Consider the following 17,211-nt stretch of genomic DNA (forward strand, 5'->3'; position numbering starts at 1 on the left):
CAGCAGTTCAGGCAGCATCCAAGGAGCTTCAAAATCGATGTTTCGGGCAAAAGCCCTTCATCAGGAATAAAGGCAGTGAGCCTGGAGAGTGGAGAGATAAGCTAGAGGAGGGTGGGGGGTAGGGAGAAAGTAGCATAGAGTACAATGGGTGAGTGGGGGAGGGGATGAAGGTGATAGGTCAGGGAGGAGAGGGTGGCCCATCACCTTCATCCCCTCCCCCACTCACCCATTGTACTCTATGCTACTTTCTCCCCACCCCCACCCTCTAGCTTATCTCTCCACGCTTCAGGCTCACTGCTTTTATTCCTGATGAAGGGCTTTTGCCTGAAACGTCGATTTCGAAGCTCCTTGGATGCTGCCTGAACTGCTGTGCTCTTCCAGCACCACTAATCTAGAATGGGGGGTAGAAAACACCATTGAATTCAATCAGGGTCTGTGCTTGGGCCTCCACTTTTTACAGTTTATTTCAATGAGGAGAGTAAAGACATGGTTGCTAAGTTCACAGAGGACTCCAATGCAGTTAGAAAATATGTTGTGAAGAAGACAAAGTTGTAGATGGATTTGAATAGGTTGAGTAAGTAGCCAGAAATCTGGTAAATGGAGAATGACTATGGAATTTTAAAATGCAAGGGATTTAGATATTCTGATGCATGATTCACAAAAGGTTAGTGTGGAATCGTGAAGTGCTATGAATGCTATTCTTTATTAGTAGAGGAATTAAAAGTAAAAGGATTAAATCAAAATGCTGGAGAAACTCTAGATCTGCAGCAATGTGAATAGTGAAAATAAGTTAAATTTTTGAGTCTGAAAGAGAGATTAATTCTGTTTCCCTCTCCACAGATGGTACTAGAACTGCTGAGTTACCAGTTACAAGAAGTACCAGCACTACTTGTCTTTATTTCAGAGATGAAGAGAATCTCCTTCTTTCAGATGGTTGTGCAACTTTGAAAGTCTCTGCCTTAGGAGGCAATGTAGGCAGATCACTGAATATTTTTTAAAAAGAGATGGATAGATTCTTGATAGGCAAGGAAATCGAGAGTTACTGGGGTGCGGGAGATGGGAATGTGGAACTTGAAACACAATCACATCAACCTTGAACTTATTGATTAGCAGAGCAGTCACAAGGGGCCAGATGGCCTACTTCCTCCTACTATTTTGTATGTTTGTGTGTTTTATATTTTTTCATTGCATGTGAATTTCAATGGTCAGGCCAGCATTTGTTGCCCCTATCTAAATGCCTTTGAACTGGTAATCATTTCAGAGGGCAGTTAAGAGCCAACCACACTGCTGTGGGTCTGTAGTCGTATGTAAACCAGACCAGATAAGGATGGCCAAGATTCTTCCTGGAGGGACCTGGTGGGTTTTTATGTCCATCAATGATAGTTGTTATGGTCACCATAACATGATACTAGCATTCAATTCTATATTTAGATTTATTGATTTGAATTTAAATTGAACATCAGCTTTGAACTTCTGTCCCCAGATCGTAAGTCTGGGACTCTGCATTACTAGTCCAGTGACATTGCCACTACACTTACCAAAATGTTAAAGACAAAGCTGTTGAATTTTATTATCCACCTGTAGGTGGGAAAATAGACAGGGTTCTATACCTTAGGGCATCATGCCATTTGTGCTTTGCCTACCATCAGTCCACTAGCCCCTTCTACTATTTTACATGCAGCTGGATGGCATCAGGTGGATCATACAACTATGAACCAACTGAGGCCCTTAAATGTCTATCCTTCCACCACTTCAACCATTGTGGGTGGCTGGAGAGGCTTGCTCTCAATGAGGAGCCTGGCTGGCCAGTGATCATGACAGAGGTGAGTATTGGGGATCAAGAGCAGAGAGGGGGACAAAACAATGATAGAAATACCCACAGAAAATAATGTATTTATTGGAGGAAGCATTGACTTGCCAAGTCAGATTATGCCTGGCCCAAGAGTACGACATCATTCACTTCTTCCATTTAGTCATAGAGATGTACAGCATGGAAACAGACATTTCGATCCAACCCATCCATCCCAACCCAAACTAGTCCCAACTGCCAGCACCTGGCCCATATCCCTCCAAACCCTTCCTATTCATATACCCATCCAAATGCCTCTTAAATGTTGCAACATTTATCAGCCTCCCCCACATCCTCTGGCAACTCATTCCATAAACGTACCACCCTCTGAGTGAAAAAGTTGCCCCTAAGGTCTCTTTTATATCTTTCCCCTCTCACCCTAAACCTATGCCTTCTAGTTCTGGACTCCCTGGCCCCAGGGAAAAGACTTTGTCTATTTATCCAATCCATGCCCCTCATAATTTTGTAAACCTCTAAGGTCACCCCTCAGCCTCCGACGCTCCAGGAAAAACAGCCCCAGGCTGTTCAGCCTCTCCCAATAGCTCAAATCCTCCAACCCTGGCAACATCCTTGTAAATCTTTTCTGAACCCTTTCAAGTTTCACAACATCTTTCCAATAGGAAGGAGACCAGAATTGCACGCAGTATTCCAACAGTGGCCTAACCAATGTCCTGTACAGCTGCAACATGACCTCCGAACTCCTGTACTCAATACTCTGACCAATAAAGGAAAGCATACCAAACGCCGCCTTCACTATCCTATCTACCTGCGACTCCACTTTCAAGGAGCTATGAACCTGCACTCCAAGATCTTTGTTCAGCAACACTCCATAGGACCTTACCATTAAGTGTATAAGTCCTGCTAAGATTTACTTTCCCAAAATGCAGCACCTCGCATTTATCTGAATTAAACTCCATCTGCCACTTCTCAGCCCATTGCTCTGTCTGGTCCAGATCCTGTTGTAATTTGAGGTAACCCTCTTCGCTGTCCACTACACTGCCAATTTTGGTTATATCTGCAAGCTTACTAACTGTGTACCTCTTATGCTCGCATCCAAATCATTTATGTAAATGACAAAAAGTAGAGGACCCAGCACCGATCCTTGTGGCACTCCACTGGTCACAGGCCTCCACTACCACCCTCTCTGTCTTCTACCTTTGAGCCAGTTCTGTAACCAAACGGCTAGTTCTCCCTGTATTCCATGAGATCTAACCTTGCTAATCAGTCTCCCATGGGGAACCTTGTCAAACGCCTTACTGAAGTCCATATAGATCACATCTACCGTTCTGCCCTCATCACTCCTCTTTGTTACTTCCTCAAAAAAACTCAATTAAGTTTGTGAGACATGATTTCCCACGCACAAAGCCATTTTGACTATCCCTAATCAGTCCTTGCCTTTCCAAATATCCTGTCCCTCAGAATTCCCTCCAATAACTTGCCCACCACCGACGTCAGGCTCACTGGTCTATAGTTTCCTGGCTTGTCTTTACCTCCCTTCTTAAACAGTGGCACCACGTTAGCCAACTTCCAATCTTCCGGCACCTCACCTGTGACTATCGATGATACAAATATCTCCGCAAGAGGCCCAGCAATCACTTCTCTAGCTTTCCACAGAATTCTAGGGTACACCTGATCAGGTCCTGGGGATTTATCTGCCTTGATGCGTTTCAAGACATCCAGCACTTCCTCCTCTGTAATATGGACATTTTGCAAGGTGTCACCATCTATTTCCCTACAGTCTATATCTTCCATATCCTTTTCCACAGTAAATACTGATGCAAAATACTAGTTTAGTATTTCCCCCATTTTCTGTGGCTCCACACAAAGGTTGCCTTGCTGATCTTTAAGGGGCCCTATTTTCTCTCTCGTTACCCGTTCGTCCTTAACACATTTATAAAAACTCTTTGGATTCTCCTTATTCTATTTGCCAAAGCTATCTCATGACCCCTTTTTTGCCCTCCTGATTTCCCTCTTTAGTATACTCCTACTGCCTTTATACTCTAAGGATTCACTTGATCTATCCTGTCTATACCTTACATATGCTTGCTTCCTTTTAGCCAAACCCTCAATTTTTTTTGTCATCCAACATTCCCTATACCTACCAGCCTTTCCTTTCACCCTGACAGGAATATACTTTCTCTGGATTCTCGTTATCTAATTTCTGAAGGCTTCCCATTTTCCAGCCGCTTCATGGGTACTACTGAAATTATTGATATTCTAAACACCAAAAGTACTGAATTTCCTTAAAGATTCATTCTCATTCCAGAGGATAAAAGGTTCCTTGTGTGGGGCAGCATTAGAATTTCCTGCATCCCTGACACCCAAGTATTCTGGTATTCTATGTTCGTATCCAGTGAATGGTTAGCTTGCACTAATAACCTCATTTTGAAAACTACTGAAATATTTCTATTATAACTCTTCCTGTTTACTATAATGTTTGCAAAAAGGATGATTTATTTTGAAACGTAACTTTACCTCCTCAGAGTGAGCTCAATACTTTAATACAAACATTTATTTAAAATAGGCAGTGAAGACTTGCTCTCAATTTCTAAATCTAAATTCTAAATGTCATTTTGCTTCTATTGTAGAAGTGCCTTTTTCCATCTCCATCTTTCTAAATGCATCTTTCAAAACATATCCGTGTGTTAGGAAAGCCAGCAAAGATCGCACAAATAATCAGTCTTCATTATTGCCAATTTCTATTAGATAGTGGTTAGGTCACCTTGAATCATTTTCCTGTCTCTCAAGAAAGCACACAGATAGGAGAACAAACTGCAAATTAGGATAAAATCTCATAATTCAAGTTGGGCAGTATAAATATTTTTTCAGCTCTATACTTTTGAGGCTGCCAGCCTTAAACTGTTTTTATTTTCTTGATGGTTCTCAAAGATCCTTCATAATTTCTGGTATTGAAGGGGAAAAATGCATCCTCAGTATGATTACTGAGACATACAAGGGACATATAAAATAGTTTCACTGTGCTCTGATCAGTTACCTTGAGTAACACAAATGTATAGGCTTTTGTAGATGTTTTTATTTCCTTGCATTCGGATTGATTTTTTAAAAAATGTTATTTTAGGAGGTGACTCTCTTAGAGAGAGTGAAATAGTGGCAAAGCATTAGACTAGTTATTAAGAGATGTGGCCCAACACTCTGGAGACACTGCTTCCAATCCCACCATTGTAGCTGGTGCAAGTTAAGATGAATTTACCTTACACTGAATACAACGGATACTTTGTTAGAGAGACTGATACAATGCAGTGAAGTACAAAATTGATATTAGCTTCCATTCACAACTCACAAATTTAAAATACTTAAAACCAATAATTTGATTATTCTTTCAGTGAAGCTGTCTCAAAGCCAATGTAGTCATAGAACTGTGCATTTTTCCCTGTTTTCTTTTCCAATCACTAGTTAATTTCACAGTTTGAAAAAGCAATCCATGTATAAAGCTGATGTTGAAATGATTTTATCAGACTGGGTAACCTTCTGGGGGAATGTAAAGTGAAAACGTGCCAGTATTGCCATGGAACAAGCCAAGTCATGATGCATTTAGCAAAGTGGTGTAATAGAAACATGCCAGACCCATAACACAGCAGTCAAAAGATTTAAAACCATTCTGTTGTTCAGAGGTGTAAACAAGTACAATAGATTCTATGGTGGAGGAATGGGAAAATAGGATTGAAATCTTAAAAGATCATTGTTTGTTATGTACTTAAATTCTCCTTCATACTTAGATATGTAGGAACGTCAAGTCTTGTGAGAATTTGGGAAGATATCTTACATAGTTCATTTTTTTAACCTTTCACCATTTATTGGAATGAATGGGAATATAAAATAACATTTAGAACTGTGGATGTTGAACGTCTAAAACCATGTGAATAAATAGGAACATCTACCTTGGATTACAGTATCTAAAAATATCATAGATAATTTATAAATCATCTAATAAATTAAGATCAGAGCAATATAATCCTGAAGTATCTGGTTTTGTAAAATGTAAGTTAAAACAATAGAAATTAGCAACAAAAAGCTACTGAGAATAATATGAATAACATACATCAAGCAGAATCTCCCCCTCCTTGGTATGATATGTACAATGATGAGAAAGTTAGGAAAATATGGCATGAATGAGAAAAATCAGAATCTTGACAACAAGAAAAATGTTTCCGATTTTCCCCATAAGCTTCAAAACCTGGCAACTATGCAGTGACTACCTATTCCCGTGCATTTGCATTTCATTATTAGCCCAATTCGCCTCATTCCTATGTCACTTACAAATTTCTTCTCCTAAAAATATGAATGCTGCAAATTCCCAACATGTAAATTAGAGTGAATTCCTGGCAGTTGCTGCTAGCCAAATGCTGGTTGCAACCATCATGCTATGGCTCCTTTAACATTGGTGTGCATGGAGCCTGCAGGGACAACCTCTTTGACCCTTTGTCTACAAATGTTGACAGCAGCAAAATACCAACTTTACCACAACAGCATGCCTTGTTCTCAAACTGACTCTCTCACTGAAAGGATAATCAAATTATTAGTTATGAAAGTAGGATGCTAATATATCAGTGTAACTTCAACCCTTGAACACTTCATTTTGGAGTTCAGTTACATCTATGACTTGCATGTTTCTGCCAGGTAGCTTTGTTTGCAGACACACACATATCTAATGTATCCACACAGAATATACATTGTCTTTTAGCTTGCTTCTTTGGTACTCATTCATTTTGTGTTCACTTGGAGGTTATCAGCCTCTTTGGCTTGCATTGCTTTTCAAGATCAGCGGTAGAGACTTGTCAATACCAAAATCAAGGGAGTGCACATATGGCTGCATGGCACCAGACAATGTCAACATTATGCCTGCAGCAACTTACACAGCAAACACACAAGTGCTTCAGGCAAATGGCCAAGCCTGAAGTCAAAGTGGAGTAGTCCTTCATTCTATGGATACTGTCACAATCAGTCAAAGCACTGACCAGATTCCAATCCGGTTGCAGTTACTCAGACACTCAGCCAGACCAGAATCATGGGATTAGTATCCTTGCAGTCTTGGGTTATGGCTATAGTCGGTCTTGTAGATCAAATGTGACCAGCCTAGGAATTACAGGTAGTTGTCAGATGCTGTGGCAACATCAATCCGGTGGGTGAGCCAATCTTTCTTGCAGTGAGACAAAGGGAAGGTTTCAGTATGATGGGAATAGATGGGAAAGCCACTTGTGGTCTTGCAGGAACAGGAACGGAGGTGAGGTATTCCTAATAATTGAGTAGGAAGCACTGAGGGAAGGAAGCAATTTGCGAGGGTGAGGTGGATGAAACATAATGCATGGAACAGTGAGAGGTATAGTTTATCAGCCTGAGAGCCATGTGCAGTATCAGAGTGGTAACTCTGTAAATGTGAGGTAGCAGAGAGGAAATTGTGGAATTTTCCTTGAGTTCCTTTATGTACTGTTGGCCATTCCTTCTCGCTTGGGAACAACACTGACCATGGCTGCAATTTGAGGCTAGGTTAGCTTGGTCAGGTGGTGCAGCCTCCTTTGGCAGTGTGCAGGACAAGGGAATCCCTTCTTTCTCCACTCTCCAATTCACCAGCATTTCCAGATCTCTGTTCACAAAGCAGGGAACAAACATTGCTTTCTGGACCATGTCCTCAGTGATAACGGTAAAACACAGTGTGAGGGCTTGCAACATCCAAGGTGGCATACAGTTGGGCTGTAATTGTGGTGCCAGCAGCACAGACACTAGAAATCCAGGCAGGGGCAAGTACTTTTACTTTGTCTGCTGGATGATTCCACGAGACAGGCACTGAACAGCCAGTTACATAGTTAAATGAGTAGAACTGTGGGAGACTGTGTGTGAAAAGTTGCTCTTTCCCATGGTGAATAGGCACTATGAGTCTCACTCAAGAAGACACTTTAATAGAAAATGGGAACTTTCAATGCATTATCCCAAAAAATGCTTTTCTTTGTTCACTTTTAGGGCATAGACCACTTTCTGCCTCCTTCAAACTGAAGAGTATCCTCATTTCATTCTCGTTCACCAGTAATTACGAGATCCATGAGTCTCAAATGTGACCCACTGCTGGCCTGTAAGATCAGAAAGTGTCAGGACTGCTTTTATGACTCAGTGATAAAGAAACTCCTCCAGTGAGAAAGAAACTCCTCAACTCTTTCTCCTTCAAAAGTGGAGTACAGTATCTGTGTTTCTGCTATCTGATCTCCACAGACTGCAGCTATCCTCTTGATAACAATTAATGAATAAAAAACATAATAAGCAGAGCATTTTTAAAAATTTCATGGAGTTAAGCTCACGTGTGTTATGAAAGTTGCACTCATCCAGGCAAGTGGAGAGTCTTCTATTACAGTCCTGAATTGTGCCTTGAAGACAGAAGATTGTGGAGGTCATTGAACACTTAACATATTTCTTAAGAGATCCTTGTTAGGCAGGAGAATAAAGGTCATAAGGATAGATGGGAATATGGAATTTGAAACACAAACAGATCAGCCACGAGTAAAACAGCATTTAAGGGCCAAATGGTCTACTACTTTCTCCTATTTTATATGTTATGATAGTGTTTTGTGATTCAGACATTACCTCTCCACATTGTCTGATAAATTGTATAAACTAAACTGACTAAAATAAAAGTAGGCAGCCTCCTCAAAAAGTTCCATTTCGACTTTTAATCCATATGTATGACTGGTCTGGGATGTTCGATCTATTATGTCTACTTTATCTGCAGCTCTCTCTGTACGTTGTCAGATTCAGAGAATTTGTCAATTTTTAACCCCATAAATTACACTAGAACCTTTTCTTCATTGGAGAATATTAATAAATATTAATTAATTACTTTAGATTATTCATTCTCAGACTTTCGGCTTCTCACTATTTCCCATATGTTTTCTTTTTCTTCATCTAGGCCACTCGCAACTGAGCATTGAGGTACTAGGTGTCTAACTTAGTTGGAATTCCCCTATCTGTAGGGAAATGTAGACACTTTTATGGGATTATAGGCAACATATTGCACCTCAACAGCAAGCCCTACGTTTCCTTATATACTTATGTAAGAGCCTGTTTTCCTGATTACCATTCTCACTACAAGCAATTGAGATGTATTGGGACATTTTGATTGTATGACATTACTGATACCTCTGTTACATTTCTATGTTTGATTTATCCTTGAAAAAAGTAAGCTGCTTCTCAAGATTGATGGCAGACAAGTTGAACAATCAAGCGTCATTTTCAAATCAACTAAACCGACTGAATCTATTATTTAATCCTTGGGAGGAAGCACCAAATTTGGCTGGAATCCCAATACCAATCAGTTCAAATGTAACACCATGAAGGATAGTCTTGCGAAATCACATTCCCAGCATGACGTTCTGCCTGCAAGGAGTGCCTGCTGGGAATCCATGGTAGAGTCAACTAGGATTTTCCAACTTTTAAAAATTAATGCACAAGGCTACATTAATGATTGGAAAATTGTGTGGGACTTAAGCAACATTTCCTCCTGGCGGGTATAAAGTCAGAAAATCGCCCTTCATTAAATTGTTGATTCACACAGTGTTATTTAATCAGCAATTCTTTCACACATTACCAGATTACTCTGGTTTATGCAGAGTTTTTTTCAATAAATGTTATAGCAATTGGAGATTTATGCCAATTACTCCAAAGAAATAAGTAAATATCTATCATCCCAAAATAATGTGTTACTTATTAGCATACCTATTTTGGTCACGATTTGGAGATGCCGGTGTTGGACTGGGGTGTACAAAGTTAAAAATCTCTCAACACCAGGTTATAGTCCAACAGGTTTAATTGGAAGCACACTAGCTTTCAGAGTGCCGCTGCTTCATCAGGTGATAGTGGAGGACCTTAGTGATAGTGCCTTAGGATTGTGTCCTCCACTATCACCTGATGAAGGAGCGACGCTCCGAAAGCTAGTATGCTTCCAATTAAACCTGTTGGACTATAACCTGGTGTTGTGATTTTAGTTTGGTCACAGTCACATCATAGTCTACTTCAGAGGTTCATCCACATATTAATTAAAGTCTTTCTCTACACTCACCCCACCCTAGCTGTGTATTTCCCCCCAGCCTTTTGACCTTGCAATAACTTTAAATCAGGCATCCCTAATTCTTTTTTTCCTAGCACTGGATGCTATATCTCCAGCTGAGTGTGCCTTTAGCTTTAGAATTCACTTTACTTAAACCTCTCCACTGTCTTGACTCCCTTCCTCCTTTCAGATGCTACTTAAAGTCTAATTGTTAACCAAGCTTTCTGTCAGCTTTCCTCTCACACAGATCTGTGTCAAACATTGTCTAATAACACAACCTTGAAGTGACTTGGGATCTTTTTCTGTAGTTTGAATTAAACTATATAAATACAGATTTTTGCTGCATAAATTGTTCCAGTAAAGTTATACAATGGTGAGCAAACTCCAGTCTCGGTCATGCTTTTACATGAAGTCGATCTGCTTGTTATTTGGGAATTTATATAAAAAGAGTATGGTAAAGATACAATTTTGGAGATATGCGGTTCCATGCTAACACTTTTATACATTGTGGGCAGCACAGTGATTAGCACTGCTGCCTCACAGTGCCAGAGACCCAGGTTCAATTCCTGCCTCAGGCAACTGACTGTGTGGAGTTTGCACATTCTCCCTGTGTCTGCGTGGGTTCCCTCCGGGTGCTCCGGTTTCCTCCCACAGTCCAAAAATGTGCAGGTTAGGTGAATTGGCCATGCTAAATTGCCCGTAGTGTTAGGTGAAGGGATAAATGTAGGGGAAATGGGTCTGGGTGGGTTGCGCTTTGGCGGGTCGGTGTGGACTTGTTGGGCCGAAGGGCCTGTTTCCACACTGTAAGTAATCTAATCCTAAAAAAAATTTCTAGCTGGATTTTGGAATTTGAGGGCTTAAATTGCTTTCAGTGAGAGATTGAAAGAATTCTGGTTTACTTCAGAAATGAAAATTTCTGGGACTGTGCTTTACAATGCATAATGTATTGGGAAGACAGCAGCATTGTAGTAATCTCATTGTATTTAGTCATCAAGAGGCCTAGGCTAATGCTTTCAGGACATGGGCTCAAATTCCATGTTCAACTGCTGTAATTTATTTGCAACTAATAAGCTCATTTGAAAGCTAGTCTTCATAATGGTGACCATGATAACTATCACTGACTGTTGTGAACCAGCCAAACTGATTCATTAATGTCTTTTAGAGAAGGAAACCTGCCTTCCTTACCCAATCTGGCCTGTATGTGACTGCAGCAATGTGATTTTCCCATAACTGTCTTCTTGAGTAGTCTAGTAAGCCACTCAGTTTAAGGGCAATTTGAAATGGGCAACAAATGCTGACCTTGACAGCAACATCCACATCCAATGAAATAATAAATTAGATTACTTTTTGAGTATACAATTTCTTAACTATTGATTCCCCCTGTAATTACAAAGAAAAGTGATGGGTTTGCTTTTCATTAGAAGAGTCTACCATTTTATGTCCATAGTGAACAGCATGTACAATTTTATAAGAACACACATCTTAATCTGTTCCACATAAATATTCTAAAATCAATTATATATCAGTTTTAAAAAATCACAAATTCTGAAAAGACAGTTGAATTTGAAGACAGTGATCAAAAATATCTTTAATTAATACTTTACATCAGCTTTAAAAAGGTGGAATGTTGGTGAGGAACTGAATGATAATATAGTTGAGAGCTGTGACTTTGTGATAAATGACTGAGAATGCAAGCAACTTAATTGGGGCAAATAGCCAGGGCCTGAAGAGGTAGGTTGTATCATCCTCTAGGAAGTACAAGTTATTTTTCATCTAATTTGCCTGGAAACAGATGATCAAATTGGCTGCCCATTCCACACACTGCCAAATTTTATGTCTTATCAAATCAAACAATCCTATCTTTTGTCCCTGAAAGAACTGGGTTAACATTACCATCTATATCTCAAGACTACATTGACTGTGGCTGTGTGTCTAAAGGCTGGGTTATAGCCAATGTGATATCCATTTGCAAAACAAGACACCAGCTATTATAGGTTATGAGAGACTCAGTTAAGTTCACATCAATTGCAGATAACATTTCATAGGTTTTATCCAGATATGTAGCAATTAAGTTCTTAGCCAAAAATAGTAAGTAGTAGTAAGAATGGACTCAAAAAGGTTGATGGGGATTCGTATTTTTGGAGATGTAATTTTTATGCAACAGTTTGCAAATCCAATCAGTGTAATGTTAAAACAATGGTCTTCAGTAGTTCAAGGAGGAATTCACCAGATCCTTCTCAAGGGTAATTACGGATAGATAAATAACAGTTGCTGGCCTTGCCACTCACATCCACATCCCATGAATTAATTTAAAGCTTTTAGACAACTTGCATATTTCCCTGGAAGAGATCATTTAAAGATGATACCAAAATATAAAAAGGAATTAGTCCTTTAGATGATTGGAAAACTGTATTGGTAATGCAGGAAATGGGTAAAGTGTTACAAATGAGATTCAATGTTAGTAACTATGTTAGTTCATTTTGTGAAAACAGCTGTTTTGAGAATCTGAAAAGGAAAGAGACCCAGTGTGAGGGAAGAGAAGAGAAATTGAATGGTTACAAGTTCCCAGAACATTTAAGGATTGGTAAGAAAAATATAAAATAACAGGAAACCTTATGTTGAGAGAGGATGCTATGCAGGAACATTATGATGTTGCCCATTGCACGGAAATATTAGTACAAAGGAAGACTCATAATATTGAAGTTTATTTTGTTAAAACAACAGATCACAGGTGACATGCTACAACCTTAAAATTATGATTATGGGGCATAGTGGGTAAACCAAAACAATTTCCAGTGGTTGTAGGGTAGAGAATGAGGGGCCAGAGGCAGAAATACGCAGGACAGAGAAACTTTTAACACAGTATATTGGGTTAACTCTTGAGCATGTACATAGGAAGCCATGTCAATGATGATGTGATCACATCATGATGGTGTGATGATAAAATAAGAAGCAACAGCTTAAACCATGCACTAGGTTTTATTGTAAACAGTTATCATGGCATAAGAAGTTCTACACACATCTTTTTCACTATGCATTTTCTAAGCCACGAACCAACAAGAGGTACAGAAGTGGTGGGATTCACATGCAGGCTTAGTTATTCAGGCAGAAAGTGCCAACATTCAACATTCAATTGAATGGGTGTGTGAAAGAAAGAGGCATGAATGGATAGGTAAATATGAGGGGAATTATTTGCTATAGGAAGTGTAAACTCTAACAAAGTCTAGGTGGATATGTTTCTGTGTATATCGTCTTTATTTGTTTCTATGGTATTTATGACTCATTCTTAGCATGAAGTACTCTTAGGGCAACTATCCGAAAACAATATGCAGAATGCTTCCTTGCTGATCACAACCACCGGATGAAGGAGCAGCGCTCTGAAAGCTACTGCTTCAAAATAAACTTGTTGGACTATAACTGGTGTTGTGTGATTTTTAACTTTGTCTACCTCAGTCCAACACTGGCTCCTCTAAATCATTACTTGCTGATAGCCCAGTGTGTCATATCACCACAACCTCATAAAATAGCCCATTGGTAAATCCATGTTTTTTTTAAACTGCCTTATTTTGTGGTCTTTTCTATTCTGAGATTGCCAATTTGTGGATGCATGGTTTTGCTATAAAATGAGTTGGAACTGGCCAAAACTGTTTCATTTAAAACAGAATCAGGAAACAGGGCTTCTGCTCTACTTGTTTACACCAATCAAAAGCTATTGTTGTCTCTTTATTGATTTTTACTAGCTTGCTGACTTCATTTTAAATTTTGGACAGCTGTCATTTAAAGGTTTTAACTAGCAATACAGTAGCAAAATGGAACTGATTTACAGTAGTGAATTGTATTTCAAGTCCAGATTCTAGTATGACAATGGATTATCTCCATGGGTGATCACACTCACTGCGTAAGTATTCGATCACTGTGAGACATTGACCGTTTTCAGACATACCGAGTACTGCAATTCTGAGAATCTCTACAGGCGCACTATATCTGCATTGCCATATACTTTTCATTACCTCCAAAACATTCTGGAAGAAAAATACATATATCTGAATTGCCAATATATTGTACATTCAACACTACAATTAACTCTCTCCAGTCCACACTGCCATTCACTGTTTAGTAATACGAATTTTCTATTTTTTTAAAAACAATTATATTAATTAATTTTCTCATACTTTGTGCAGCCTTGAAGCAGCTACGTACATGTCTAAAACTATTTTCATAATTAGGTCCATCATCTCAGACATTTCAAGCCAAAAGATGAAGGTTAAAATCAGAAATTGAACTGAAAGGGAAGCATGAAATGGATTCAGTACATTAGCTGCAAGGTTTAGATGGTATTGACTCCAATGAACCTTTTTAAGTGGACTTATTGCACGTTGACCTCAACAGCACTGATTGTGACTTAACTTGGCAGTTGCCTCTTTCATGTGCCATTGGGTAGATCAAACATGCCAATGTGAATTATCAGGGCTAATGGAGATGCAAAAGGTAAATGTTTCCCACAGCACATTGTCCTAGGCTCCTCATTTGCTGTTCAAATGGTGGGAATGGACCATGTACAATAACCGAATGCCAGAAAGTTCTACATAATCCTTTAAGAGTTCCATTTTATTTTGTATCATGCTCTCCAAACTCTAGGATTGAAATTTCTAGTGGATTTTAGGCAAATGACACTGGAGCATATTCTCATAACTGGCAATGTACCAGATATTTTTAACACACACTTACTTGATTACTTATTCTTTAATTAAATGCAATTGCTATTATTTTGCCAAATATGACAAATAATTGCCAAGAAACTTAGCACAAAATAATAAAAATAAAGATGGTCATACATCTGAATTAACTTTCTCTGTGTGCATCATTGAAAATGAAAATCTGGTTACCTCAACCCTGTACCTCACATTATTAACTAATCGTAACACAATCAAAGGAAATTCCTATTCCTTTGAAATCTATTGGCATCAAAACCTGTTTTATGTGACTATTTAACATTTGTCCACTTAAATCTGTGAATGGATATCAGTTTAATAATAAAGCTACTTGTGGAAGATGGCTGCTGGATGTTTGCCAATCTTTTTCTTCCTCAGTTTTCTGCTTGAAGGTAGATCTGCCCCATCATCACCATCTCCATCATTGGTATGGCAAGAGGCAGGTCCTAAAGCCGCCCCAGCCAGAATTGGGATCAAATCCCATGATGTTGGCACCAATCAGATCCACATCAGCCATGCAGCCAACTGACCTCTCTAAGGAATCCAACATGCTTTTCCATGCATGTTATAACCTGGAGCTATGAATAGTGATTGACGAGGCTTTAGTTTTTTTGTCATCACATGGCCCAGCAGGGATCGCTGTCACTCTTAAGGTTTGCCACTGGAGTGTTTTGAATGGATTTACAATCAATTTGGCTACATTATGAACACACCTTCCTTGACCATTAAGTTCTAGAGTGAGACTTGAACCCAGGGCTCCTGTCCCAGAGACAGGGACACTACCTAATGCACCACAAGAAATCCTGTTTGTCAACAGTAAAAGAGTATTGTGGGCAAGTGACAGAGAAATAAGCTGAGAGAACAACAGTGTATCAGCAAACAAAATGACCACAACATAAAGGAAATCTGTTCAACCTTTGAGAGTGGAAATAAGTCATAATTCCATTATGCTGTGATGATTTCATTAATAGGATGCAATGATAAACATTGGAAATACGCACTTGAATAAACCTGTTTGAAACATACAGCAACAGATTTAACCAAGTACATAACTGCAGAAACATGAAATGACACAACAGGAGGAGACTTTGATTGAGTTACTCAATTAGTCACACAAGTCTGCTCTTTCCAGAGTTCAGTAACTGTTTCCTCCTTTAAGTACCTATCAAATTCTCTTCAAAATATTTACAACAGTAAAATCATAATAAGTCTAAATTCGGGAGGCCCACCCATAATTTCAGGTTCATCACAGCATTGAATAGCTGAAGAAGGTTCTGTGCAACATGATTTGCCTATGTCAAAAAAAATGAAGACACAGTGATGCCCAGTCTAGTTTCATCTGCATTTATATTCTCCCTTAGTGTGTATTCACTCAGTATGTGGATGAAATTATTTTCACTTCTAATTGCCTGTTATTACTGCTGTAACTAATACACACACTCGGCTTACCACACAGAGGACAATGCTGTGATTTGTCCTGAATCAGTTCAGCCATCCATTACAGCAGGTGTGCACGCTATGGCCTAGTCTCTTTGCCTTCACTCTGTCTCCAATCAACTATATGTTTAACTTTCTCACAGGTTTAACTATGCTTGCAGGGTTTGAAATTCTTTTCACAAAGATCTCAATGTCAAATGATGGCTTTCCAGATTTCACCTTTCAGCTTGGCCCAACTCCATTCTGATTGGTTGGTGCGGTCACACAACAAGTGTACGCAAGTTCAGCAGATCCGGAGTTACCAATCCAGACCTTTGGCTCAGCAAGAGTATCATCCTTGTATCATCTTCTTCTCTGCTGGCTAGAACGGCTGACAATTTAACCTCAACCAGAGCTTTGGGTTATCTATACTGACCCATAGTGATTTCACTGTAATGCAATTTTTCATTCACTTACAGGACATGGTCATCACTAGCTGAGCCAATGTTAATTTCCTATCCCTAGTTGTCCTTGAGAAGATGGCGGTGAGTGCCTTCTTGAACCACTGCAGTCCACTTGGTGTGGGAAGAGCCACAATGCCCTTCGGGATAGATTTCTAGGATTTTGACCAAGTCTAAAGGAACAGTAATATATTTCCAAGCCAGGGTGCGGAGAGGCTTAGAGGGAATCTTGTGGTTGATGGTATTTGCATGTGTCTGCTTCCCTTATCCTTATTGATGCTAGTGGTCATAGGTGCCATCAAAGGAGCCTTGATGAATTTCTATTTAGTATCCTGTAGATACTAAATATTGCTGTCACTCCTCTTTCAAACAGTGCATTCCCTGGTCTTCTGCATCTTTTGAAACTCAATTTTAATCTGTGTCTTCTAGTTAGCAATCTTTCTGCCATTGAAAGCGATTTCACCTCCTTCACCTTGTCAAATTCTTTCACAATTTTGACCATCTTTATGAATTCTGCCTCACCTTCTCCTTCCATCACCCCTTTGTGCTGTTCATGTACATGAAGTTCCTCTTGACTGGTACAATCTAGTAAATCTCTTCTACACCTTCTCCTATGTTTTGATATCCTTCTGAAAGCGGTGTCCAGAATGGAATATTACTACCCCAACGGAAGGCTAACTAGAGCTTTATAAAAGTTTTGTATAATTTCTGAGGTAGAAATCA

General features: G+C 39.3%; 1 protein-coding gene across 7 annotated transcripts in view; it reads right to left on the reverse strand.

The window, feature by feature from the left end:
• Nucleotides 1–17,211, reverse strand: part of LOC122541788 (paladin-like) — a 246,748-nt gene that overhangs the window by 24,901 nt on the left and 204,636 nt on the right. For 4 of the 7 annotated variants that reach the window (XM_087982494.1, XM_087982491.1, XM_087982490.1 and 1 more), the window contains one exon: nucleotides 12,827–13,921. The exons of 2 other annotated variants lie outside the window; for them this stretch is intronic. In XM_087982494.1, the coding sequence (XP_087838620.1) occupies nucleotides 13,769–13,921 (153 nt within the window). In that variant the 3' untranslated portion in view covers nucleotides 12,827–13,768. Of the gene's footprint in view, nucleotides 1–12,826; nucleotides 13,922–17,211 lie in introns of those variants that run through there. One more of the 7 variants, XM_087982493.1, reaches the window with a different exon arrangement.

Source organism: Chiloscyllium plagiosum, unplaced genomic scaffold (genome assembly GCF_037043375.1).
Source record: "Chiloscyllium plagiosum isolate Xiang-an unplaced genomic scaffold, Cpla_swu_hap1 HiC_scaffold_43, whole genome shotgun sequence".
In the NCBI taxonomy this organism is placed as follows: domain Eukaryota; kingdom Metazoa; phylum Chordata; class Chondrichthyes; order Orectolobiformes; family Hemiscylliidae; genus Chiloscyllium; species Chiloscyllium plagiosum.